The sequence below is a fragment of the Piliocolobus tephrosceles genome, chromosome 3 (genome assembly GCF_002776525.5).
Source record: "Piliocolobus tephrosceles isolate RC106 chromosome 3, ASM277652v3, whole genome shotgun sequence".
Taxonomy (NCBI): Eukaryota; Metazoa; Chordata; class Mammalia; order Primates; family Cercopithecidae; genus Piliocolobus; species Piliocolobus tephrosceles.
Genome location: NC_045436.1, coordinates 103,184,263 through 103,211,973, shown reverse-complemented (window position 1 = coordinate 103,211,973; position 27,711 = coordinate 103,184,263). Strand labels below are relative to the sequence as shown.

Sequence of the window (27,711 nt, the reverse complement as noted above, 5' to 3'; positions counted from 1 at the left end):
AATTAAAAGATTGGACAAGGTGATCTCAAAGGCTTCTTTGAGCATTAAATTGCTTGATTTTGAAATTTAATGTTTCTGAAGTTTCTCTTGCCTCTACACACTAAAGATATGTTGTTCTGAACATCAATCAAGTTGTTTGTACTGTTTCAGGAGTGGCGTTGTTTAGGAAAAGAAGCATGCCACCTTGACATGAGAAAGATCTGCATGGGAGCCAAGATTGTGCCATTGACTAGTTGCCTGTCTTTATGCAATTCTCTTATTCTTTCTGAGTCTCAGGGTCCTAATAGGTGAAATGGTAATTAAAACACATATTTCACATAGTTGTTTTAAAAACTGAATTATATTTTAAATGATTAATATATAGTAAGCATTCAATAAATGTTATTTTCTTTCCATTTCTCTCCCATCTCAGGTTTCATCAAAAAGACATTTGTAACTGAATTCTGTTAGAAAAATAATTGTACCTGAAAAGTGTACCTCTCAATGTATAACTCAAGGCCTCAAATGGGATATGCCATATACGTGCCCCTGTTTAAGGAACCAAATATGCAAAATTGAAACAGTGTAAATTTAAATAGAGAGTGATGATTGGCACTACAAGTCACTGCAGGGTGTCTTACATGATAGCTTCCCAGTCCATTTTAAAATAAAATTCAAAATTTTAATTGAGTGCAGTGCAGCATTTATGTATGTGTTTGGTGTTATGATTAGATAAGTGTTCAGCGGACTAGGAATTATGAAGTCTGAGACTAATATCAGACATTTTGGTGTTAATTGTCAATGTAACTGAGGAGAAATTCCAAATCCTCCCACAATAAGTTCCTCTAGTGATGATTATACTTAGAAGCAAACAGGACCTTGGGTTCCAGAATTTGAAAAAGCAGGGAATTATGCCACTGATAGCTTAGATTTATTAATATGGAAGCTTATAATCCAAAGATTTTTAACTAATTCAAGTTATTCTAGTGGGTGAGACAGAGATTACATTCTCCTTAAGTAAAGGGAGGAAAAAGTTTATTTGGAACCGTATTGTAAATCTTTATCTCCACAATAGAAATGCCTAACCTCGCTTGAAAGATTTAAGCAGATTTTAATTTCAGGTATTTTAAATAAGAAATGCTAGTTTGACTTTTTGCCTTCAGTGTTACTGTAGTTTAGGCTGTATCACAGTAGTGAATGTGTGGAAATAGGCAACTTTTTAAAAAGTCATGATATAGTAGTTAAGGGTACGGCCTCTGGTGTCACATCCTCTGGTGGGTTCAAATCTTAGCTTTGCCCCTTACTAACTCTGTCTTTGGAGAAGATCCCCCGTCTGGTACCACATGACTCTCATCTATAAAACAGAGACAGTAATGGTACCTACTTCAGAGAGATGCTTTGAGAATTTAATAAATTAGCACCATGACTGACACATACTAGTTCTATATAAATATGTTATTTTAATTTTTCATTATTTCCTCTTTATCTCATCAGTACAATTAGCAAGTCGTGAAATTATAGAAACTCTTGTATAAATGAAGAGGAGGTGAGGAATGAGGAAATGCTGAAAGATTATGAAAACAATCTCTCTTACTATTTCATGCCTCTTACTTTTTAGCACCTAATAAATAGAAACAGTTTGCATTTGCAATGTTTTATATCATTAGAGCTGTGTTTTAATTTCTACTGTATTTTATCTTTCTTTCTTTCTCTCTCTCTCTCTCTCTTTTTGTTCCTGAGACAGAGTTTCACTCTTGTCCCCCAGGCTGGAGTGCAATGGTGCAATCTTGGCTCACTGCAACCTGCGTCTCCCGAGTTCAAGCGGTTCTTGTGCTTCAGCCTCCCAAGTAGCTGGGATTACGGGCACCTGCCACTGTGCCCAGCTAGATTTTTTATTTTTTTTTAATTAGAGATGGGGTTTCACCATGTGTTGGCCAGGTTGATCTTGAACTCCTGACCTCAAGTGATCCACCTGCCTTGGCCTCCCAAAGTGCTGGGATTACAGGTGTGAGCCACCATGTCGGCCTGTATTTTATCTTATTTCTGAATATACTATAATTTTGAAGCTCACAAATTACTCCACAAAGAGGGTTAATTCCTCTTCTCTAAAATAAAGCATCGTACCAGCTGATCCTATCTACATCCTCTAATTGAATATAGATACAAATTATTACTTTATTAAGGGATTAGAAGGGAGTCCACATTGTTGACTCTCAAGTCCCCATTAGTATTGTCCAAACACACCTGTTCCTTTGATTGACAGAGGAAATCAAAGCAGGCCAGGCCAAGACAGATAGTTGATATGATACATAAAGTTTGATCCTTCCTAATTTGCAGTATTCAGTGAGAGATGTGTGAACATCCAAATAATTCTGTCTCCATAGTCATCTTTGAACATGCTTTAGTTTGTAAATTTTCTAATGATCGATTTTTCTTCCACTGGCAAATTTGATCCCATTGTGTTTCGATCATATACTTATACGCCATAGGTTCTTGGATGAAGTACAGTCCTACTCGGGAGTTAACAAAATGAGTGTGCAGAACTTGGCAACTGTCTTTGGTCCTAATATCCTGCGCCCCAAAGTGGAAGATCCTTTGACTATCATGGAGGGTAAGTAAATGATTGTCCTATACCCTCACCAAAAGAAGAAGCAATTATCTCTTCACTGGCCAGAATCTACTCACCTCTGAGCAAACCAAGGTAATAAATGAATACATGGCAACTCCATTTATTAACTGAAGTTCTTTAAACATGAAATCTTCCTTTGAAGAGTCAGGTATTTTTTGTTTGTGTTTACTAAACATAAAATGTATTAAATGCCTCTTCATTAGCCTTACAAGAATAAATGAAACCTTCATAAATCATACATAAAGTATTCAAGAACTGAAAAAAACTACCTCACTTTGTGAGTTCAATACAATTTTCAGAAAATTCAAAAAGTTATTATTTTCAGTTAATATATATTTTTTATTAATTTTGATTTTATTTGACTGACTTAAAGAGGGAAAAATGTTTTTTTATAAGACAATGCTGCTTGTCTATTTGTAGGTTAAAACATGAAGGAATTTTTGTTATTCAAATTACAAAGTGTCTCAATTATTTTCAACAACGAACTGTAGTTTGTTTTTTTCCAGCAGGCCTATTGTTTGCTGCAAACTGGACTAATTTATGATTTCAGAACTTAATAGGAAAAAGGGAAAGGGAAACAATAATTATTTTTAGATTTACTCTGGGTTTATTTAGTCTAGAATAAAATGTCCCCCTCAGTCGCCTGGATTTTGCTACCTGATACTGTTCCTTTCCTTAAAATTCCAATATTTTCATTTCTTTGGATCTTGTGTGTGAGAAAAAAAGCTTTTGCATGGCTGCCTACATCACTTCAATTTAATTTCCTTTGTTAAACACCAAGGGCAATATAAGTTGAACATCAGATTTTTGGCAATGAGATAGTTCAGAAAACTTAATTTCTACCTGAAGAGTCTAGCAGACATTAGAAAACATGAAATCTGAAGCTGCAAGAAGCTTGGAGATACATTGGTCCATTGTTTTTTGAAATCTCTATTATAAATTAAAATGCATGCAATACATAAAACCACCACACACACACACACACACACACACACACATACTCACATCTTAATGAATTATATAAAACAAGTACTCTAGAAATAGCTATCTAGTTTAAAAAAATAGAACTTTTCCAGGCATCCCCAAAACTCTTCCTGTGTCCTGACCCAATCCCAGCGTCTGTCATCCTAATATCCAGACTTTTATAGCAATTTCTGTGTGTTTCTTTGTAGTTTTATCACCCAAATGGACTTCCCAGATATTACATTTAAGTTTCCTATTCCTTTACTTGATAGCTTTTAAGAATTTTTTAATATACAGCATCCCCTATAACTTGCCATTTGAAAAATCATGTTATTTCACTTGCAGAGTTTCCCATAGTCTGGATTTGTTGATTCATGGTGCAATGTAATATATTAATAGTTCTCTGCTCTCTGCATTTTCTACAAGTTAGGGCCTGGATGAAATCCATGTTTTATCTTCTTGGCATGACCTTTGATTGTGTTGTGCCCTTTAATCAGGAGATACATAATGTCACTTTATCTATCTTTTTGTGAACTTAACAAAATTCCTAAAACTATTAATTCGCTGGAAGCTGAAATGCTGATATTGTAATTATGTGTTTTTTTCAACTCATTATTGTGGTAAAACACACGTAACATAAAATGTATCATCTTAACCATTTCAAGTTCACAGTTCAGTAACATTCAGTACCTTTACATTGTCTTGCAACCATCAGGACGATCCGTCTCCAGAGCTGTTTTTACATTACAAAACTGAAATTCCTTACCCATTAAACACGAACTCCCCTTTCTCTCTCCCCCAGGCCCTGGCAACTACCCTTCTGCTTTCAGTTTCTATGAATTTGTCTACTCTAGGTACCTCATATACCTGTTATCATAGTGTATTTGTCTTGTTGTGACTGGTTTATTTCACTTAGCATAATGTCCTCAAGGTTCACTCATATGGCAATATTTTAATTTTTAAGTTAATAATTGGAACGCTTTTAAAAAATTTCTCCTCATCTACTACTTAGGAACCCAATGGTAACTTTAAAAGGCAAGATAAATGCTACTTTAGTCTTTCCCTTTACTTACCAGTTTTTAAAGCACATAAACAGATTTTTTAACTCCTTTAAAAGTGAGTGCTATTTTCTTTGTCTTCCCAGTATACATATTATTGTGAATATTTTAAAAATACCATTATAAAGTCATGTATTAAAATCAATTTGCTTGGTCAATACATTGTAATTACTGTCCTTCATTGAATCTCAAATTTTCCCATCTTTGGCCAGTAGAAGCATCTTCATGTTGTCTTCTTAGTTCTTTTGACATGGCCTTCCTAGTTTGGGGTAGCTATTTTTCTTTTTAGTATGACAGGATTTCTTAGGCTCATATATTTTATACCCCAAACCTGGAATCAGTCAATTTCCAAAAAACTCCTGACTTCTTTTAGTGGGGAAATGATATTTCAAGGCGAACTAGATGCTTAGTGCCAGTAGTACCCGTTGCTACTGGCTTGGTCATTATTTCTAGACATTTTAGTTGGCAGAGCTAGTAGATAGCACACTACACATGTATACATATTTACCTATTAAAGAAATAGTGCCTCACAAGTTCACATTAGTTACAATTCAAAATTGTAGCTACAGGGTTTTTATTTATTCCTTTCTCTTTACAGTTTTATTTCCTTTCTTCCAAGGAATCCTGGTCTGCAAAGACACTGAGGATAACAGAATTAGAACATCTCATAATGAATCATTTGCTCTATAACTCATCACACACAGTAGTCTCAGAATAACAATACCAACACCAGTAAGGTTACTGCAAAATTCTTTACATGTGCTCTTTTAATCCTCCTTTTATTATTTTAATATTTATAATATATGCTGTCAGAATATATACCCATTATACACTATACCCTCTCCATTTGAGTCCTCATTTAATCTTTGGTGATATGTATATAAATCTATCCACTTAATGTTCACCACTGGTCCTTGCATTGATGTCTTTCCAGCCTAGAGATTCTCAAAATGTAGTACTCAGATAACTGGGGGCCCCAGAGATGCATTCAGGAGGTCCATGGGCTCAAATATATTTTCATAGTAATATGAAGATGCTGTTGCCCTTTCACTGTGTTGACATTTGCACAAGTGGTGCTAAAGCTACAGCAGCTGGCACCTTAGTATGAATCAAGGCAGTGCCACCAAACCCCACTAGCACCATATTCTTCATCACCACGCATTTACAATAGGGAAGAAAATGCCAATTTTACTTAAGAATGTTCTTGCTGAACACTAAAAACTATTAATTACATTAAATAATCAACCTTGAGAACACATTTCTTTAATATTAGGGTGGAGAGACGGCTGTCTGTACAAAGCACTTCTGCATACTGCTTCTAAAAGTAACACAATGATCAGCTCAAGGGGAAGCATTTGTGTGATATTGGAGCAGCACTAACTGCTTTTTCTTGGAACTCCATTTTTATTTGAAAGAACAACTGACAAACTACAGTTATTCAGACTAGAGCATTTAGCAGACACATTCTCAAAAATGAACTAAACATTTCACTTCAAGAAATGCAGCTATCAGAGTGTGTTGCCACTGACAAAATTTAAACTTGCATGTGAAAAATTTGTATTTAAAACCTTGAGCTTGACAGCTTCCTAAATTCCTAAGCACTTTTCTGGTGAGATTAGTGTTGATATTAACAAATACATCTTGGATACTATAGAAATACGTGTGTAAGAATTTGGAGGATTCGCGTAACTCATTGAATTTTCCAAATGGCATGTTGTCACAACGCTGTGTGTGTGAAGGATCCATTCAGGTTAGCTTTTCTGACCTCACAGAGCTCAATCTGTTTTTTCACATCTCATAAAAAAATATGGCATCTTGCTTCCTGAGATATCCTGGCTTTATTGCCTTCTTGATTTTCATTGGTCTTTCTTCCCGTTCTTTCATTTCTGTTGTCCTAGTCCTTCTCAATTTTCACCTCTCTCCTAGCAGTATCCCCTCCATACAAAACCCTGTCTGCAAGTCCTGGCTGGTCAGTGTGGAGAGATCTTAGAGGCTGGATGCCCGACTCCTTCAGACCTTGCCACTGGCCACCTCTATCGGACTAGGTGCAATTCCTCCCAATTTTAGCCGCTCTTCTTAAATTAACTCTTTGCATTTCCCAGTGAATATCTATGCGGCGCTTTAGGGATATTGTATTTCCAGGCCCATCAGAGCCCCCATTGCTCCTCTCTCCTTCCCTCTACAGAGACACTGACATCATGCAGGCCTTGTGGAAATGAGGATTTGCCTCCACCAACATATATTTGGGGATTTGGGGAGATACCCTGTCAGCCAGTGTTTTGGAAATGTTGCCCATGAGTTTTGGCTTTGCTATCTAGTTGCCCTGTTTTTATGTGAGGATTTCAGGAGCTCCAATACTGTGCTACCATCATCTTCCTAGAAGTCAGTGTTTTTGTTGTTGTTATTCTTTAAACTCTTGTTGCATGTCTTGTTATTTGAGGAGAAATCTTTTAAAAATTGCGTAGTGTCCCTCTGCCTCCTTTGTGGGTAAGAAACCTGATACCCAATGAGAAAAGTAAATTCTCTAAATACACCAATAATTGTGTAAGGGATAGGTGCACAAGTAGACAAATAAGTTTGTGTTTTTTTTTTTTTTTTTAAGTACAGGAAAAATGGAGAAGCAAAATAATCCCATCTGTTATCATAATTTGTTGGGGGTCACGGGGAGGTCTCCATTCCCTGGGAGTGTAGTTGTTTTATTTTACCCAGGATCAATCAGGCCCCAGAGGAAACCAGCTCACAGCAATCAAACTTTCAGGAGACCTTACTGAGCACATAAACCACCTAGCCACATCCTGGCCCAGTCTTCAGCATGAGTCAGTATTTAAAGAAAAAGTGTTCTTGCATCCAAAAATAATTAAAAAACAAGTTAGATGTTTATTGTATCTCTAGAGAAAATACTAAATCTGACTGCATTCTTAATTCATAGAAAGTTGTTTTTTGTGTGTTTTTTTAACTTGTTTTATTTTATTCTATTTTAAGTTCTGGGGTACATGAGCAGGATGTGCAGGTTTGTTACATAGTTATGTGTGCCATGGTGATTTGTGCGCCTGTCAACCCATCACCTAGGTATTAAGCCCAGCATCTATTAACTATATTTCTTGATGCTTTCCCTCCCCACCTTCCCCCAACAAACACCAGTGTGTGTTGTTCCCCTTCCTATGTCCATATGTTCACATTGTTCAGCTCCCACCTGTGAGTGAGAACATGTGGTGGTTGGTTTTCTGTTCCTGCATTAGTTTGCTGAGTATAATGGCTTCCAGCTCCATCCATCTCCCTGCAAAGGACATGATCTTGTTCCTTCTTATGGCATGGCTGCAAAATATTCCATGGTGTATATGTACCACATTTTCTTTATCCAGTCTGTCATTGATGGACATTTGGGTTGATTCCATGTCTTTGCTTTTGTGAACAGAGCTGCAATGAGCACATGTGTGCATGTATCTTTATTACAGAATTATTTATATTCCTTTGGGTATATACCCAGTAAGGGGATTGCTGGATCAAATGGTATTTCTGGTTCTAGATCTTTGAGGAATCTCCACACTGTCTTCCACAATGGTTGAACTAATTTACATTCCTACCAACAGCATAAAAATGTTCCTATTTCTCTGCATCCTTGCCAGCATCTATTGTTTCTTGACTTTTTAATAAACACCATTCTGACTGACATGAGATGGCATCTCATTGGAACTTAAACAAATTTACAAGAAAAAAAAACCATTAAAAGTGGGCAAGAAGACATGAACAGACACTTTTCAAAAGAAGACATTTATGCAGCCAACAAACTTACTTTAAAAAACTCATCATCACTGATCATTAGAGAAATGCAAATCAAAACTACAATAAGAAAGTTGTTTTAAAGTACTCTGTTATTGTCTCCCTTGCTCTCAAAACTCTCCCAAATCCATTCCATGCAGTGTCTCTCAAAACTCTCCCAAATCCACCCATGCAAGGTCTCTTGTCTTCCTCTGCCCTTCCTCGTTCTCTGAATCTACTCATTTCCTTACTTCCACAAAAAAGTTTCTCCTCTTTTCTTTTTCATTCTCCTGATTTATATAAAATTAGACTTGGATGCCATATCTGAGGGTAGAATTAACTTTTCACAATAATAATCTTTTAAAATATATTTTAATTAATTTATCATTCAATAAATATTCATTAAGCAACTACTTTACGCAATACTCACCAGTAATCCTGGGAATGCAAAGATGAATAAGTAAAAGTTTTGCCCTACAGGAACTTATAGCCTTGCCTAGTTGCAGATTTGAACCACTAAACATTCAAGTATAGTATGAAAAATGTTATATACAGGATATGTCAAAGGGCTATGAGATCAAAAAGTAGGGAATTATGATATTTTTCTTAGAGGTCAGGGGAACCACCACAGATGGGACATTTTTTTTTTTAAACAGTTATTTTTTTAAACAGTTATTCCACCAGAAAAAGATGTAAAGATTGGTAAGAGAGTAAGTATCTTAGTCCACTGGGGTCACTGTAACAAAACACCATAGACTGGGTAGCTTGTAAAGAACAGAAATGTATTACTCACAGTTCTGAAGTCTGGGAAGTCCAAGATCAAGGTGCCAGCCAATAGGTATCTGGTGAGGACCCATTTCATGGTTCACATACAGCTCTTTACTTGCTGTGTCCTCACATAGCTGAAGGGGTGAAGGAGCTCTCTGAGATCACTTTTACGCGGGTACTGATCTTATTTATGAGGGCTCCACCCCCGTGACCTAGTTATCTCCCAAAGGCCTTACCTCCTAATAGCATCACACTGGGGGTTAGGATTTCAAAATATGAATTTTGTTGGGGACACAAATATTCAGTGTTTAGCAGTAAGAAAGATCACAGTGCATCCAAGTGAAAAATTTGGTAAGGTCAATGATATCAGGGCATATAGGGAAGACTGGTGAAAGAATGGCTGGAAAGACTTTTCACAATATTTTCAAGGCCTTATAGACCATTCTGCATTCAAGAATCTTTGATAACTATTGAGCAAGAGCATGTTGAGATTGGATTTTTTGTTTTAGAAAAGCAATTCTTTTTTTTTCAAGATGTAGTCTAGCTCTGTCACCCAGGCTGGAGTGCAGTGGTACAATCTCAGACACTGTAACCTCCACCTCCCAGGTTCAAGCAATTCTCCTGCCTTAGCCTCCTGAGTAGCCAGGTTTACAGGCACCCACCAACAGACCTGTTTAATTTTTGTATTTTTAGTAAAGATGAGGTTTCACCATGTTGGCCAGGCTGGTCTCAAACTCCTGACCTCAGGTGATCCACCCACCTTGGCCTCCCAAAGTGCTGGAATTAGAGGCGTGAACCACCATGCCCAACCAGAATAGTAACTCTTATACCCAAAGGAATATAAAATCCTATTATAAAGACACATGTATGTGTATGTTCATTGCAGCACTATTCACAATAGCAAGGATGTGGAATCAACTTAAATGCCCATCAATGATAGACTGGGTAAAGAAAATGTGGGACATGTACACTATGGAATGCTGTGTAGCCATACAAATGAACAAGAGCATGTGCTTTGCAGGGACATGGATGGAGTTGGAGGCCATTATCCTCAGCAAATTAACATAGGAACAGAAAACCAAATACCTCATGTTCTTGCTTATAGGTGGGTGCTAAAGGATGAGAACACATGGACAGAGGAAGGGGAACAACACACACTGGGGCCTATTGGAGGGTGGATGATGGGAGGAGGAATAGGATCAGGAAAAATAACTGATGGGTACTAGGCTTAATACCTGGGCAATGAAATAATCTGTGCAACAAACCCTCATGACACAAGTTTACCTGTGTAACAAACCTGCACTTATACCCCTGAATTAAAATAAAAGTTTTAAAAAGGAAAAGTAACTCAGGTAGCTCTGGGGATTGGCTGAGGAAGAGAGGTAGTGATCAGACTGCAAACAGGCATTATCTCTCACAGGCTCTGACTTCTGAGATCAAATTTGTATTTGTGCTCATGCCTCTTAGTCATTTGCTGTGCATTTTATACATGCACAATTACAATTCAATCAAATATACTCTAAAGCTGAAGTAACCCCTGAGATACAATAGGTGTTTGCAGCATTAGCCTGATCTGAGTGAGTGTGATCCAAGTGAAATGGTTTTATCTCCCAGCAGTGCTTCCATTCTTCTTTCAACAGTAGGCCAGAGTAAAAACTACACAGGTTGGAAAATGAACCTTACATATTTACTGACCCATAATAGTTATTTCTGTTTTCTTTTCTTATTTTGGTAGATGTTTAAGTGAATGAAGCTCATTATTCTTGGCTATTAACATACTATTTGCAGTCAACTCACATGAATTCTATTGAAAAACATGGAGACTGCTTTATTTTTAAAAATACTCTCTTTTAAAATTCTCTTTTACTTGAAAAATTCTCTATACGTTCCTTGCCATTACTCTCCTTCTTGCTACCATTCAAATATTGATGTAGCCGTTAATGACATCCTTGCCATATAAGCATATCCATATCTGTATAACAGATACGTGCTTTCAAGGAAACCTTTAGAATGATTTTTCAGCAGTATTTAAAACTACTGACAAATAATATTGCATTCTGCTTCTTGTCTTGATGAAGGAATAGAGACTGTTCAAATTAAACAACTAGAAAACCAGAAAACTGTATGAAGCAGCAGTTTTTAGACACTGAACAATGGGCAATACATGCCTATGATTCATAAGAGAAGGAACACCAATGAGTGGAACCCAGTTACTGCCTCAGATTACTACTGGGAGGCAGTTTTCACATTGTATCACAGGAAAGAAAAATGCACACAAAGTCCAGGTATTGCTGAGCTGAAGAGAGTAAGATCAGACTATGAGAGGCCCAAGGGAGCTAGAATTTGGGGGAGTAGAAAACAGAGAAGAGATAACTAGACATAGAACATCCAGAAATCTATGGAGGGTAGATGAGAACTGATTTATGTTTGCATGAGAAGACACTACAGAAGACTTGCGGGAATTTGCCAGAGATTCATAGTCTGAACAATTTCTGGGCTTCAAACTAGGCTTGAAATAATTTGTCTTTCCCACAGAAAGAGGGCAAAGTCCTAATAATGAGGCATCGTGTAGAGTTCTCACAAAGGTATTACCTTAGTGGTAAGACTTAAATTATGGATTAGACCTCACAAATTTTAAAGCAACTTTTAAATGATCCAATGGGAGCACAGGGAGGAAGGGAAGGATGAATACCAGGAGCATAAGGAATTTTTAGAGCAGTGAAACTATTCGGTATGATACTGGAATGATGGGTACATGACGTTCTGTATTTGTCAAAACCCATAGAATATACAACACAAAAAGTGATCCCTAATGTAAACTATGAATTTTAGTTAATGATAATGTATCAATATGGGCTCATCAAGTGTATCAAATATACCACATTAATGCTAGATGTTAATAAAAGGGGAAACTGTGTTTAAAAAGGCAGTGGAGAGGAGATATATAGGAACCCTCTGTACTTTCTGCTTAATTTTTCTGTGCACCTAAAACTGCTCTAAAAATTAAAGCTCATTAACATATAATAAATATGATTCAGCTGATCCCCAGATGCTTCATTCTGTGCCAGAACGAAGTCCAACACATCTAGAATATATATTTTTTTTCAAAATTCAGTCACCAACCGTATAAAGCCCACAGTGTTTTCCATACAATTAAAAACTACAAGGCATGCAAAGAATCATAAAAATATGAGCTGTAACCAGGATATAAAATAGCTAATAGAAAAAGACCCAAATGTGATTGAGTCATTTCTGATAGCAGACAAGGATATTATTATTATATTCTGTAAATATGTTCAAGAAGGTAAAGCAAAATGTAACATGACGAAGAGATAAATCAAATATATTTTTAAAGTTCAAGTAGAATTTCTAAGGATGAAAATTATCACTTAAGTGACTATTACACTCGATGAGATTAATAGGTTAGGAGAAAACTTACAAAGAATAAATTCATACTTATAAAAACTTTGTCTTTGTAAGAGAAAGTATTACGAAGCACAGAGAAAAAATACTCATTTTTTTCACAGAATTGATGAAAATTACAAACACAAAGATCACAGAAGCTCAGAATTAACGTAAAGGGAGCCACACAAAAGCACATGATAAACTGCTGAGAATCAATTTAAGAGAAAAGCTTAGGAGCAGACTGAGGAACTAAGGACACATTACATACAGAAGAACAAAGAGAAATGTTGCAGAAGATTTCTTGTTAGAAATTATATAACTAAAAGACATGGATCAAAACCTTTGAAGTACTGAAAAAATCTATTAACCTAGATTTCTATGTCCAGTGGATATATTTAAATATTTTTCAGATATAAAAAGGAACTAAGGGCATTTTGAGAGAAACAAAATCTGTGAGTAAATTCGTCACTGACGGTCTTGCACTATAAGAAATGTTAAATGGTTGTTGTGGCAGAAGGAATATGAATCCACATAGACACATATACACACAGATGAATGAAGAGTACTGCACAGGAATAATATGTGGGTTAATATAAACTAATATTTTTCTTATTATTAATCTCATTAAAAGATAACCTATTGCGTAAAGCAAAACTAAGATAATGTAATGTGGGACACATATACATACAGAAGTGAAATGTATGATAATGACAGAATAAAAGACAGAAAATGTAAGCAAAGAGATGAAAGTGGACTACTGTAAGGCTTTTAGTCTGTACACAAAGTGTTGCAATATTATTTAAAGGTAGACCATAATAAATTAAATATGAATATTATAAACATAGAACAACCACTAAAAAATAAAATGAAGTATTAGCTAATAAGCCAACAATAAAGATAAAATGGAATGTTATATAATAATTAACATTTTTTTAAAAGTACTTGAAAAAAATAAAAGAGGAGCGATTATCAGATGCAACAAGTAGAAAAAAATACCATGATGACAGAATTAAACCCAACCATATCAATAATTACATTAAATTTTAATGCCTTATATATTCCAGTCTAAAGGCAGAGATAAATAAAAATTCAACACCCAACTCTATACTGTATACATATCATTTAAAATATAAATATACAGGTATGTTTAAAACCTAAATGAAAAGAAAAAATTGTACCAAGTTTGTGTGATGCAAATAAAGTAGTGCTTAGAGGAAAATTCATAAAATTATGGATTTATGTCAGAAAGAATAAAAACCTAAAATTAATTCTCTAAGTTTCCTTTTCAGGGAGCTGCAAAAAGAAGAGCTAATTTAAACCAAAGGAAACAGAGACAAGGAGTAATAAAGATAAAAACAAAAATCAATAAAATAGAGAGAGAACAAAAACAATCTAGAAAACCAGTGAAACCAAGAGCTGGTTTGTTAAAAAGATCATTAAAATTGATAAACTGCTCATCACACTGATCAGAAAAGAAAAAACAAAGTTATATTACCTATATCAGGTTTAACAGAAGTGATCTACCAAACATCTTACAGATGTTAAAATAACCATAAGGGACTATTATGAACAACTTTTTGCCAAGAAATTTGTCAATGGAGGTGAAATGTTCAAGTTCCTTAAAAGATACAAACCAAAGCTCACTCAAGATTAGAAAGAAAGAAAGAAACTGAGACTAGTAAAGCAATTGAATTTGTAATTTAAAACATTCCCACAAAAACAAAAACACCTATAACTTAAATTTACTGGTGAATTCTAACAAACACATAAAGAAGAAATTATGTTAATTGTGTACAGACTCTTTCAGAAAAAAAGAGGTAGAGGGAATTCTTGCCAGCTACTTTTATGAGGCCAGTGTTGCTCTGATATCAAAACAGATAAAGACATGACAAGAAAAGAGAAATACAGAATAATATCCCTCATGAATATAGACATATGAATCCTAAACAAAACCTTACTGGATTGACTTCACCATATAAAAAGGATAATAAATCAGCACCAGTGGGGTTTATCCCAGGAAGATAGGTTGGTTAGCCATATAAAATCAATCAATATAATTCACTATATGAATACACCACTTTAAGATACAAAAAAAAAAAAAAAAAAAAAACCATCGCGGATGCAGATAAAAAAATTTTAAAGTTTCTCAAATTAACAAAGGTTATCTCAGAAAAATGTAGTTAAAATACCATAGCTAATGATAAAAGACCAAGTGCTTTTCCTCTAAGATCGGGTTTAAGGTAAGTTTACCTTATCACACCACTTCCATTGTACTGAAAATCTTAGCCAGTAATAATAAATAAAAGGTATAAAATTGGAAAGGAATATGTAAAACAGTCAACATTCACAGTCAACATGAACATCTATGTACAAAATTTATGTAATCATCAAATAAAACTAATATAACTAATATGCAAATATGTAAAGATCACATAATGCAAAGTCAATTTATAAAACTTTATTGTATTTCTATATACTACATTGGACAATTAGAAATTGAAATAAAAATTATTATTTAGAACAACACTCATAAATTTAAAATATTTAGGCAGAAATTTAAGAAAGCATGTATAAGACATACTCTGAAAACTACTAAACATTAACAAACAAATAAGAGCTACATAAATGGGGAAATATACCTTGCTCATGTATTAGAATACTCAATATTATTAAGCTATTAATTTTTCCAAAATTGACCTATAGTTTCAATATAATTGTCACAAAAATATTCCACCAGAATTTTTATTTGTAGAGATTGACAATCTGATTATAAGTTTTACGGGGAAATAAAAGCTATCTAGAATAGCCCAAACAATTTGAAAGGAAATAACAGAGTTGAATATACACAACTTGATTTCAAGACTTAGTATAAAGCCACACATAATTAAAATTATGGTATTGATATAAATATGGACACACAGATCAATGAAATAGAACAGATAGTCCAGAAATATGTGTAGTCATTTGATTTTTGACCAATGTACCATGGTATTTCAATGGAAAGGGGATGGTCATTTCCCCAAATGATGCTGGAACAATTTCATAGCCCTAAAAAATATAAATAAATTACTTCAATCCTTACCTCACATCACATACAAAAAACTTGAAATGGATCACAGACCCAAATGTCGGAATTAAAAGTATAAGATATATAGAAGAAAATATTTTTAAAGACATCTTATGACCTTGTGCTAGTCAAAACTTAGGACACAAAAGGCTCTAACTATAAAAATATTTTTTAAAAAAATTATTTGGTAAGTTGGACTTTGTCAAAATTGACACTTTTCAAAAAGTCAAGCCTTTTTGGAAATGGGGACTGCATTTGCAAGTCGCATATCTGATAAATAACTTGTTTTAAGAATATGTAACGAACTCATGCAAAACAAGACAGTCAACTCAATGAAAAAAATGGCAAAAGATTTGAAATATACACATCATCAAAGAAGATACACAAATAGCAAATAATACACAGAAGGATGCTCAGCATCTTTGGTCATTAGAAAAACTAAAATGTAAACCATAATAAGATGTCTCTACACATTTCTTACAAAGTGTAAAGTTAAGACTGAAAATATACCAAGTTTGGCTGGTAGAAATACAAAATGTTAGAGCCAATTCACAGAAGAATTAGTTAGGTTCTTACTAACTTAAATATGCAGTAACCATAAAACCCAGCAGTCATGTGCTAAACATTTACCCAAGGAAAAAGAAAACACATGTTCACCCAAGACTTGGAGTCAAATGTTCATATCAACTTTATTCGTATTAGCCCCAAACTGAAAACAGACCAATTCTCCATCAACTAGTGAATAGATAAATTGTGGCACACCTACAGCAAGTAATACTATTTGACAATAAAAAGAACGAACTGCTACATGTGACAACACAAATAAATGTCAAAATTATTATGCTAAGTGGAAAATACCTAGATATGAAAGTCTACATACTGTATTATTTCATTTATATGAAATTGTTAAAAAGGCAAAACTATAGACACAGAAAGCATATAAAGGATGCTATGAGCCAGAGTTAGGGGGAGGGAATTGACTCCAAAGAGGCTTAAGTGTCTTTTCTATATCATGATTAGGTGGTATTTTCAGGAGTATATACACTTGTCAAAAATCATCAGGTATCTTACAGATATCTTCAAACATGCAAAATGACACATGTACAAAGTTATTCATTGCAAAAAGTACAAATTGAAACTATATTGCACAGAATACTGTCATTTGCATATTTTTTGCATTTACATATTATATTTAAAGTCCCTAGGTTTTTAAAAGAAAAATCAAATTTTTGGCCAATGCTTATGATGAAAAGTGCCAATTATGTGGTATTTAGAGTCAACCTGGATAAAATTATATGGTTCAGGGAAGAATTGCTGGATCGTGTAGCACAGTGGGACTCCAGAATCTGCTTGGACTCTTCAGAATGGGCTGGCAATTATAACCACTCTGACCTCATTGTCTGGGCTTCATGTTCCTCACTGGTATTCTAAGAAGAAAATGACAGCGAATCAAAAGGAAAAAATGATAGTGTGTATAGTGGTACACACATCATCATTACTACCATGTTAGTGTATCCTAAACGGCTATAAAAATTCTAAGAAAGTCCCTTTACAAGGGGCTATGGCCATTTATTGTCCCAGAAACTAGATGGAATCAAAGCTTCCCAAGATACAAAAGAGAGTTCTAAATCTCTAGGGACCTGACACTCATACTCCATAATTGTGGCAAGTACACTTTGACATGGCTGTTCACAGACTCATCATGGACACCTTAGGGATGTTGTTCTTCAATTAATTACATGCGCCCACACAGTTCATAGCTATGACGGGAAGCAGTGATACTTCAAATGTTAACATTCCAATGATAGGAAAAAGGCCCATTTTCCTAAAAGACTAGACAGAGTCATATATAATGGAAAATGCAAACCTCTGAAAGTGTGTCTGCGTATGGGCAAATAGTAAAATAGCATTGAATACACAATGTCTTCAAGCACAGTACACAAGTTTGACAGTGTTATTCTAACTGCTCTAAAATCCTTTTTATCAGATCCACTGCTAACATGCATGGAAAATCTGATGACAAATTCAGAGATTACTAAAAGAGAAAAGAAGGCTGTGTAATACAGCGAATTGTTTCATGCAGTCTTTTCACAATTCTGTAATGATTGATGGTAATTCAGTAGATATTTATCTTTATCTAGTTTTATCTTTAAAACCATCCCAAGTTTACTTATTACTGCTACAGTTTTAAATTACAGCAGCTGAAATATACTAGGACAAATGCATAATTTGGAATAAGACTAAATATTACATTTCACCCTAATCACATAGTCTCTGTGCCCTGAGCAAACAGCTTAACCTCTCTGACTCTCAATTTTCTCATCTGGAAAAAAAAAAAAAAAAAAAAAAAAAAAAGAATCCTATCTTTCGGACTTCCAAGAAATTTAATTTGGAAGATATAAGGGAAGTATTTGCATCTACTACAGTTTTCTCAAACTGTAATGCACCCAGGAATCACCTCAGGATTCTGATTCAGAAGCTCTGCATTGGGTGCTGAAATTTTCAAGCTTCCTGGTGATCCCAGCACTACTATTGTATTATTGCTAATGTTACCTGGAAGCTGGTTTATAATGCAAAATCTCATGTTCCACCCTATGCCTACTGAATTTCAATCTTCCTTGTAACAGGATCTCCAGGTAATTTTTATGAACTTCAAAATTTGAATAACATTAATGTAGCAGTAGATCTTGCTTATTGCTGATGTGCAGTCTAAAATATTAGTAAGTTTTGAATCATCACAAGAAAATTGTGTAGAATATAAATGAATACAATATGTTTTTTTCCTATTCAAAATCTGATTTTGAATTATATTTCCCAGGTGTCACCAGAAGCTAAAAAGCGGTCTTGCCCCAGGTCAGGTTTCTACTCCCTGACAACCTCTCAATTAGCTGCTGTTTTAATGAAATTCTGCATTGTCAAAAAAGCCTTTTTTCATCATTTTCTTCACCAAATCTCAAGTCTTAAGTATTTTATATAGAAACTATATTTACTAACTAAAATCCAACCCTGCTCTGCCCATTCCAGTGGCTGCCAGATGGCTGGTTTTCTTTGTGATTGTGGGCTGTTGGTTTTCAAGGAGAGGAGGATAAGATTAGAGCAAGTTAAAACACCACAGACCTTGCTGCTCTTACTGACATTCCGCCATTTTTCTTAAGTAAACACTCTCCAGATTGCATCAAGCCATTAGTTAATTTATAGGATTCCAAAATAGTTGATTCTGGAAATTTTTGCTAGTTGCTTATATGGTGAAGAGGATTTTTGGAGGTCTTCACTACACCATTCTGGCTGATGTCACTTAAAATGCCCTAAAGCTTTTGAATGGCAAACAGACCTCTTATGCATTTCATTATCTTGATACATTAGAGAAACCAGGCATCCACCCTGATTGTATCGGGTTCCATTTACAGATACCACTAAAGTATCTTGATAGTTTGAGGCAATTATTAGATGAGAGGTCACAGTGACCTCCTCCTAAGAAATATTTCTCAGAATTAAATGTCAAATTTGTAATAAATATTGTATTATGATTAAGAGCCCAGGGTTTTAATGATTAACTGTGGGATCAAGCCCTGGGTCTGGTCCTTAACATGTAACCTTAATCAAGTTACTGAACCTTTATAGTACAGTGATAATCACAATATATATGTATAGATTTGTTTCAAAATTCAATTAAATTACAAGAGCAAAGTACTTGACACAGTTCATGGCACAGAGTAAATGCTCAAGTTCTTTTAGCTTCTATTGCTGTTATCATAGTTAAAAATGTGGTTTGGTACTGCTGAATGTTCACTTGAATGTGTTTCTTTAAGAGTCACATTGAAATAGAAATAAATAAAAACTGTCTCACTCATGCTACTTTATGTTCTATGCAATTCTAGGCACCGTGGTGGTCCAGCAGTTGATGTCAATGATGATTAGCAAACATGATTGCCTCTTTCCCAAAGATGCAGAATTACAAAGCAAACCCCAAGATGGAGTGAGCAACAACAACAATGAAATTCAAAAGAAAGCCACCACGGGGCAGTTACAGAACAAGGAGAACAATAACACCAAGAACAGCCCTGGTAGGCAGTGCTCCTGGGACAAGTCTGAGTCACCCCAGAGAAGCAGCATGGACAATGGATCCCCCACAGCTCTATCAGGCAGCAAATCCAACAGCCCAAGGAACAGCGTTCACAAGCTAGATGTGTCTAGAAGCCCCCCTCTCATGGTCAAAAAGAACCCAGCCTTTAATAAGGGTAGTGGGATAGTTACCAATGGGTCCTTCAGCAGCAGTAATGCAGAAGGTCTTGAGAAAGCACAAACCACCCCCAATGGAAGCCTACAGTCTAGAAGGACCTCTTCACTGAAGGGGTCTGGTACCAAAATGGGCACGCACAGTGTACAGAATGGAACGGTGCGCATGGGCATTTTGAACAGCGACACACACGGGAACCCTGCAAATGGACGAAACATGAGCTGGCTGCCAAATGGCTATGTGACCCTGAGGGATAACAAGCAGAAAGAACAAGCTGGAGAGTCAGGCCAGCACAACAGACTGTCCACCTACGATAACGTCCATCAACAGTTCTCCATGATGAACCTTGATGACAAGCAGAGCATCGACAGCGCCACCTGGTCCACTTCCTCCTGTGAAATCTCCCTCCCTGAGAACTCCAACTCCTGTCGCTCTTCCACCACCACCTGTCCAGAGCAAGACTTTTATGGGGGGAACTTTGAGGACCCTGTTTTGGATGGGCCCCCACAGGAAGACCTTTCCCACCCCAGGGACTATGAAAGCAAAAGTGACCATAGGAGTGTGGGAGGTCGAAGTAGTCGTGCCACTAGCAGCAGTGACAACAGTGAGACATTTGTTGGTAACAGCAGCAGCAACCACAGTGCCCTGCACAGTTTAGTTTCCAGCCTGAAACAGGAAATGACCAAACAGAAGATAGAGTATGAGTCCAGGATAAAGAGGTGAGGAAAATCTGGAGGTCGTAACTACCAGAGAGGTCTCAGTAGCCTCCTACTGTGGGACGGGATCACACTGAGGGTGACATATGCTGGCTCCAAAGTCAAAGAAACCCAAGTTCGCTCCACCATTTATGAGCTTTGTGACTTTGTGCAAGTTAGCTTCATCTCTGTGAGCTTTGATTCCCTAATGTAAACAATTTAAATACTAGTAGTATCTACCTCAAAAGCACATAGGAAGTGATTGAATATTTCCCTGGTACAGAATAGGCTCAAAAATGTCATCTTTGATTATTATTAAATAGATAGATTTGGATTAGAGGGCTGGAAGGAGAGGGTCTGTGAGGAGATGGACAGAGCGTTAGGAGGCTGTTAGTTTTCACTAACAAGAAAAGGATGAAACTAGGGTAAAAATAAAAGTAGAAGTAAATAAACCCCCATGTTTATTCTTTCAATCATTGAATGTTGAGAGAGTACCTTCTATCTGCCAGTCTCTGTTCCAGACCCTGAGGATTCAGATGAGCTCAGAGAGGCCATAAGATCCAGGTGACAGAGGATTGACAGGCTTATTTTCAGCCTTTGACTTTTACTCTGAGATAGAAATCTATGGAAGTTTTTGAGAAGAGGGGTGACGTGAAGTGTGTTCACATGAACAAGGAAGACTGAGCCTAAATGAGGAAGAAAAACTATGATTTATAAAGAGGCAATTATGCTAAAACCTAATTATATCAATGTACATCTTCTCATAAAGTGATCAAAGTAGGAGTAGCTCCTCTAGTGGTCTCAGTCCCAGTTTCAGGCTATGTGATTTGGGCAACCCTTCCTCCATGGTGTGCTAGGATCCTCAGTCGGTTGTTATGGTGGCTTTAATTTACCTTAATATGATTCCTATCCATTTATCAGTTATCAGACAAAAAGATAACATACTTTCAGAAGCTATGGAAAAATAAATAGTAAAAATTAGTACTTATAAATGAGATTGAAAAATTACTTCCTTGGAAAGTATTATTTTGGTAAATTTCACCGGGTGGAATTCTTGTTTGAATTTTTATATACAATGCAGAGTGACGGGAGATTTAAATAAAAATATAGGGTCATCATCTTAAAGGGTTACTATTTTTTCTGAATGTAGTTTTTTGAACCACTATGTATTGGAATTTTGAATTACTGCTAATCCATGATGATAAATTAGCATTTCACACTGCTTATATTTTGAGGCAAGGGGTCACACCTTAAACATAGGAGAAAAAGAAAAAAGTTATCATTATGAATTTGCAGATGGATACATTCATTTCTGAGGATGGTGCCGATGCATATTTGTTCTGAGATCTATGGTATATTTCAGAAATTTTGATAAGCTGATAGAACTTCCCAACAGAGGTCATCTCAATGGGCCATTTCACTGTCACATTCTTACCCTCGTGACAGGCCAAGGGAGAGGTCTGCAGTAGGGTAGGGTGGGGGACCGCTCGTGGCCTAGCCATGAAATTATAGAAAGTTAACTGTTCTGGCTAAATTTTGATCATTTCTGTTTAGAGTTATTCATTTTTCTTTAAATTCCTTTGTAACTTTACCCCCCAAGCATTGAAGGTGGATGGATGGATAGATAGGTAGGTAGGTAAATAGGTAGGTAGATGGATAGATAGATGATAGATAGATAGATAGATAGATAGATAGATAGATAGATAGATAGTATTTTACTTTGTTTAATTATCAGTGAGATATATGTTAAATTCCTTTATAAGTTTACCCCACAAGTATTAAGGGTGGATGGATAGATGGATAGATAGTAAGTAAATAGATAGGACGTAGGTAGCCAGATAGATAATATTTTAATTACCGATGAATGACATATATGGTTTTTAGTTTTGAAAGATGTGTTATTTTTCCCTCTCCAAATTGGTTTCTTTTTCTTTCTTTTCTTTTCTTTCTTTCTTTTTTATTTTATTTATTTATTTATTTATTTATTTATTTATTTATTTATTTATTTATTTATTTATTTTGAGACAGAGTCTCAGTCTGTTGTCCAGGCTGGAGAGTGCTATGATGCAATCTTGGCTCACTGCAACCTCTGCCTCCCAGGTTGAAGTGATTCTCCTGACTCAGCCTCCTGAGTAGCTGGGATTAAGATGTGTGCCACCATGTCTGGCTAATTTTTTTTTTTCCTTGTGGAGACGGGGGTTTCACCATGTTGGCTGGGCTTGTCTTGAGCTCTTGACCTCAAATGATCCACCCATCTCAGCCTCCCAAAGGGCTGGGATTACAGATGTGAGCCACCATACTCAGCCAATTTCTAACTTAATTTTCTTAGAAAATATTGTATTGTGGTCAGAGATGTTCATCTGAGTGACATTAATCATTTGGTCTATTAAAACTATTCCCTTATTACTGGATTGGGATTCTATATATGACCAAGAGCTCAAGTCTGTTAATCAGGCTATTCAAAGCTTCTACATTTCTCCTCATTTTTATCAGCTAGATCTATAATTTTTGAGAAAGATATTTAAAAATTTCCTAACAGTATTCTGAGTTTATCAGTTTCTTTTTACAATTTTGTCATATTTTATATTGAACAATTTGAGACTACTACTAGGTGTGTGACAGTTTAGAGTTATTCATAGCTCCCTGAAGAACTGATCCTTTTATCATTCATTAGTGCTTATTTTTCATTATAATAATGCTTTTTACCTTAAAGTCTATTTTTTTCTGATATTAATATTGTCATACCATCTTCCTTTGATTAGTAACTTCCTGATATGTCTTTTCCTTTATTTAACTTTCAAACTTTGTTTCATCATTTGATCTAACAACTTACATCTTTACAATTCTGGAATATTTTTTTCATCATCTTTTTGTCTATTTCATCTCCCCACCTTCTCAATTTTCTCTTTCCAGAACCCTTATTAAGATATGTTTGACCTTGTTAATCTGTCCTCCTTCTTTGTTAACTTCTTTTTCCCATATTAAATTTCTATAATTATCATTTTCGAGGCATTCTAGGTAACTTTTCTCAGACCTGGTTTGTAGCTTACTGATACTCTGATGTGCTGATTCCATTCTGATACTTCCCCAGGCCCATGATTAGAGATTTTGTAGTCTCTTCTTCATAAAAACAGTTGATGTTCCAAGCTTTCAGTTAAATTACTTGTAGTTTTCTGCCTGCCTACTGGAGTCCTCATCTTCTGTCCTCATGTGAAAAAGAAAAACCTAAACCCAAGCTCTGTGGCCTCTATCCAAGACTAATATCCCTCGTGTGCTTCTACTTACTGTTCTATATTTGAGTTTCTTCCTTGGTTCTGATACTTGGAGCCGCTCTTTTATTTTAACCTTGATTATGTATTTTTAAAATATATTTCTTAAAAATTTTCCAGCACTTTTAAATGTTTACATTGGGAAGAATTTCTTCTGTATTCAACTTAGTCCTTTTCATTCCTGGAAGTTTCACACAAGCACCTGATACATACAAATGTGTCAATATATTGTTTTGTAACGGTTGTCCTCAGTATTTTAACTTCAAGTGCTTCCAACATTTTGGCTCTAAAATAGCTTTGGAAAGCAAAGAGAATATATTGTAGAATAATTCTGAGTGGCAACCAGCATAGTACCAAATTTTCAGGTAAAAATGTGGTCATATGTTTAAAATAGCCTTCTAAACGATGTAAGATTACAAAATATGAAGTATTATTTTTTTAAAATTCTAGTTGCTTACAAAGAGAAGGAAGTTTAATTTTTAAGTGTTCTTATTATCTGGGTGAAATATGAACATGTGGGGATCAAATTTTTCAAAGTAGAAATATAATTGAGATTTTAATTTTAAAATTGTTATTAAAATAATCAGATTTCTGAGAGCTACACGTGCATTAACATTTCAAATTTCACTGGCTTGGTAAATTTGAATGAGTCCCACGGGACTTTTGCTCAGAATAGGAGAAATTAAAAAGTCAGCCATGACCAAAATACATCTTATAATAAAGATGTAATTTTAATACACCTCTTTTGAATAATATATGTGTATGATTTGGATCTTAGTGGTTATGGAGAAAATAGTCTCTGTTTTTAAAGACGTTACTGTGAATTCTACAATTATCCAAAAGCTATTAATACAGCTATACAAAACAACTATCAATTTATACAGATATAAACTACCTATGTCCTAAGCTATATTAATAACTTGGGAAGCAGTGAGAATTGGGGATAGCAAGGAATGGGCTTTATTTTTACAAAATATAAGATGCAGTGCTTATTTAACGCATGTGATCTTTACCTCTCGTATCAATGTAAGCTCACTACTCTGGGTACGCTTTTATAAGATAGGACTCTATATGCTTCCAAAAACTCCATTCTTAGTGGTGAACTTAACCAACAATGACATTTTCCTGTCACTATTTTTCCTTTTATAGAAAGCAAATGTTATGGCCCTCTGTGTTTTTTTATTTTTATTTTTCAACTTTATCAGACTTCCCCACTGCATTTAGTATAGTCAAGTTTACAATTTAACATCCAGGAAGCTTTCTGTCTCTTCTCTCCGGCATGTGTCACTGGTTTCTCTGTGCTGGCATTCATTTATTTACTATTAAATGACAGCTGCTTACAAGAGAGGCCTTGGGACCTAATTACTAAACTGACAGTAAATCATCTTAGCAAATAGTAAAATAATACAACAAAATTACATCTTTTAAATCATTGAAAAGGTTTTATTCCAATTTCCTAAGCATCATAGAGAGTTTAGAAAATATTTGTATGCCTCTTGCATTTCAAGTGAATAAAATCACTTTATCTCTTACTCTTGCCTCCCTGCCCGCCACCCCCCCACCCCATCCTTTGTAGCTTAGAACAGCGAAACTTGACTTTGGAAACAGAAATGATGAGCCTCCATGATGAACTGGATCAGGAGAGGAAAAAGTTCACAATGATAGAAATAAAAATGCGAAATGCCGAGCGAGCAAAAGAAGATGCTGAGAAAAGAAATGATATGCTACAGAAAGAAATGGAGCAGTTTTTCTCCACATTTGGAGAACTGACAGTGGAACCCAGGAGAACCGAGAGAGGAAACACAATATGGATCCAGTGAGCCTGATTTCACCTGCTGTCTCCGATGGCTCTGGCAAGGACTCCAGGGATTCTGGTGGGATATGACTTAGAAGCAGGTGGCTGGTCACCTGGATGTACAGAAGTCTAACTGGTGAAGGAATATCATTTACAGACATTAACCATCCGTATCTGCAATGTGTACCAAAGTTATATCATGCCCCATAATGTTACTGCAAGTGTTACAACTGGATATGTGTATATAGAGTAGTTTTTCAAAAGTCAACTAAAAATGAGAAGCATATTTCAAGAATTATTTTATTGCAAGTCTTGTATTTAAAATGTTAAATCAATATGTTGTTGCAATTTAGCTTGCTTTCAAGCTTCACCCCTTGCACTTAACATAAGCTATTTTTGGCATTGTGTTATCATTAGCTTATTTTATAGATCAATATTTTTATTTCCCTTTTTGCTGAGGAAATGAAGATAAGCAAAAATATAAATATATATATATAAATATATGAGTTATTAAAATCAGAAGAATACTTCGTGGCTGTGCTGTTTGTGCCAATAGACTTTGTCGTGACCAAAAAGAGAAATGTAAATACTTTTATAAAATACAGTCGAATCACAAGGAACCTTTGAGCTGCTTTTAAAATTCTTCCCCTGGCACCACTCAGTTTTGCCTTTGCTAGACAATTTGACATAGGAACTTTGAGACTCCATGAGAAAGTCCCTTTCTGAGGCCCACTGTCTACCTTGCCAGATCCTCAGTGTGTATCACCAATGCAGGATGCTCCTTAGAGAAGAAAAAAATGGTAAAGAATGGCATTTAACCATTCAGGCTTTGAATTACTCTGTCATTCTGGACCAAATCTCTTTAACTGCTGGATAGTTGTAGAGGAATTCTTCCTGCTACTTAGGAATTGGGAAACAATGCTTGCTAAACCATGCCCACGTGAGCATCTGTCTCCCACTCAAACCTCTCCCACCTCCCAGCAATGGCACTTTAGAATACCAGCAGTGAAATGGTATTACTGTTTCCCTCTGAGTGAAACTGCTAGAGTATGTGTCATGTAGTGACATTTTTTTCTCACTCAGGCTATTGCCATCTGGGATTCTCTCCCTACTACAGTTGGCAAAGTTGGTTTGCAGCAAGAAACTGGTGGGAGGGGGCCGGGGTGCAGGAGAAGAAGAAGAAAAGTTTGGAAGAAACAAACTATTTTGCTTCTAATTTTGACGGTATCAGTGTTTCCTGTTGAAAATATACAATAATTTTAAAAGGTGAATGCCTAAAGTTCCAATTTTGGCAAATATGGAAACCTCAGCAATGCTAATTTTCTAGAAAAACCCAGGGCTCTTTGGAGCTAGAGTTTTGGGAGAACAGTTCTTCACAATAAGACAACGGTTTTGAGCAGCCAGGCAAATAATCTTTCTCATAGTAGAACAGAAAGTTACAAAAGTCAAAATCAGAAATAAAGACTGCATATTCGAGTTTATGGGGTTTGTGTTGTTTGAAGGTTGAATGCTTGCATGTGCTTATTTGTTTTCAAGAGGGAAAGTGGTCTGTACTGTTTTCATCCTTGCCACTGTCTTGCTTTTATTTTTACCCTCCCACTGAGCAAGTGTCTGTGGTCCTATGGTATCAACCAGTACGTTTATAGCAATAACTTCTTTAATTCCCTTTTCTCTGTCTTTCAGTTATTTAACCAGTTACTTCCACCTGGACACACGATAGGAAATTCAAACTCAAAATGTGAAAATTGATCTTAATAACTCTCCATTCATATCTTTTCACCTATTTCCAGTCCTTATCATAGTTGATAAAAACCTCAGACTCATCCAGAAAGCTATATGATGTACTAGTAAAACACAAAGATATTCATTCAAACTGCTTGGATTCCAGTGGTCTACGATTTGCCAGCTGTTACTACTGAACCTTCCGTGCATAACTTATTTTTCCTCTGTGCAATTGGAATAATAAAAATAATACTCCCATAGAGTTGTTATGTGGTCTTAATGAGATAGCTTGGGTTAGGCTGAGCACAGCTGCTAGTAGAACACAAAAAGGACTCCATAAATGTTAACTCATAATTTTTTCTTTT

At 35.6% G+C, this 27,711-nt stretch overlaps 1 protein-coding gene across 6 annotated transcripts in view; it reads left to right on the top strand.

Moving 5' to 3' along the window:
• The window catches only part of ARHGAP24 (Rho GTPase activating protein 24), a 514,735-nt gene extending 488,584 nt beyond the window's left edge, over positions 1-26,151 (top strand). For all 6 annotated transcript variants that reach the window (XM_023198115.2, XM_023198116.2, XM_023198114.2 and 3 more), the window contains 3 exons: positions 2,469-2,590; positions 19,507-20,584; positions 25,406-26,151. In XM_023198115.2, coding sequence (XP_023053883.1) covers positions 2,469-2,590; positions 19,507-20,584; positions 25,406-25,649 — 1,444 coding nt within the window. In that variant the 3' untranslated portion in view covers positions 25,650-26,151. The remainder of the gene's footprint in view (positions 1-2,468; positions 2,591-19,506; positions 20,585-25,405) is intronic.
• The last annotated feature ends 1,560 nt before the right edge of the window (positions 26,152-27,711 follow it).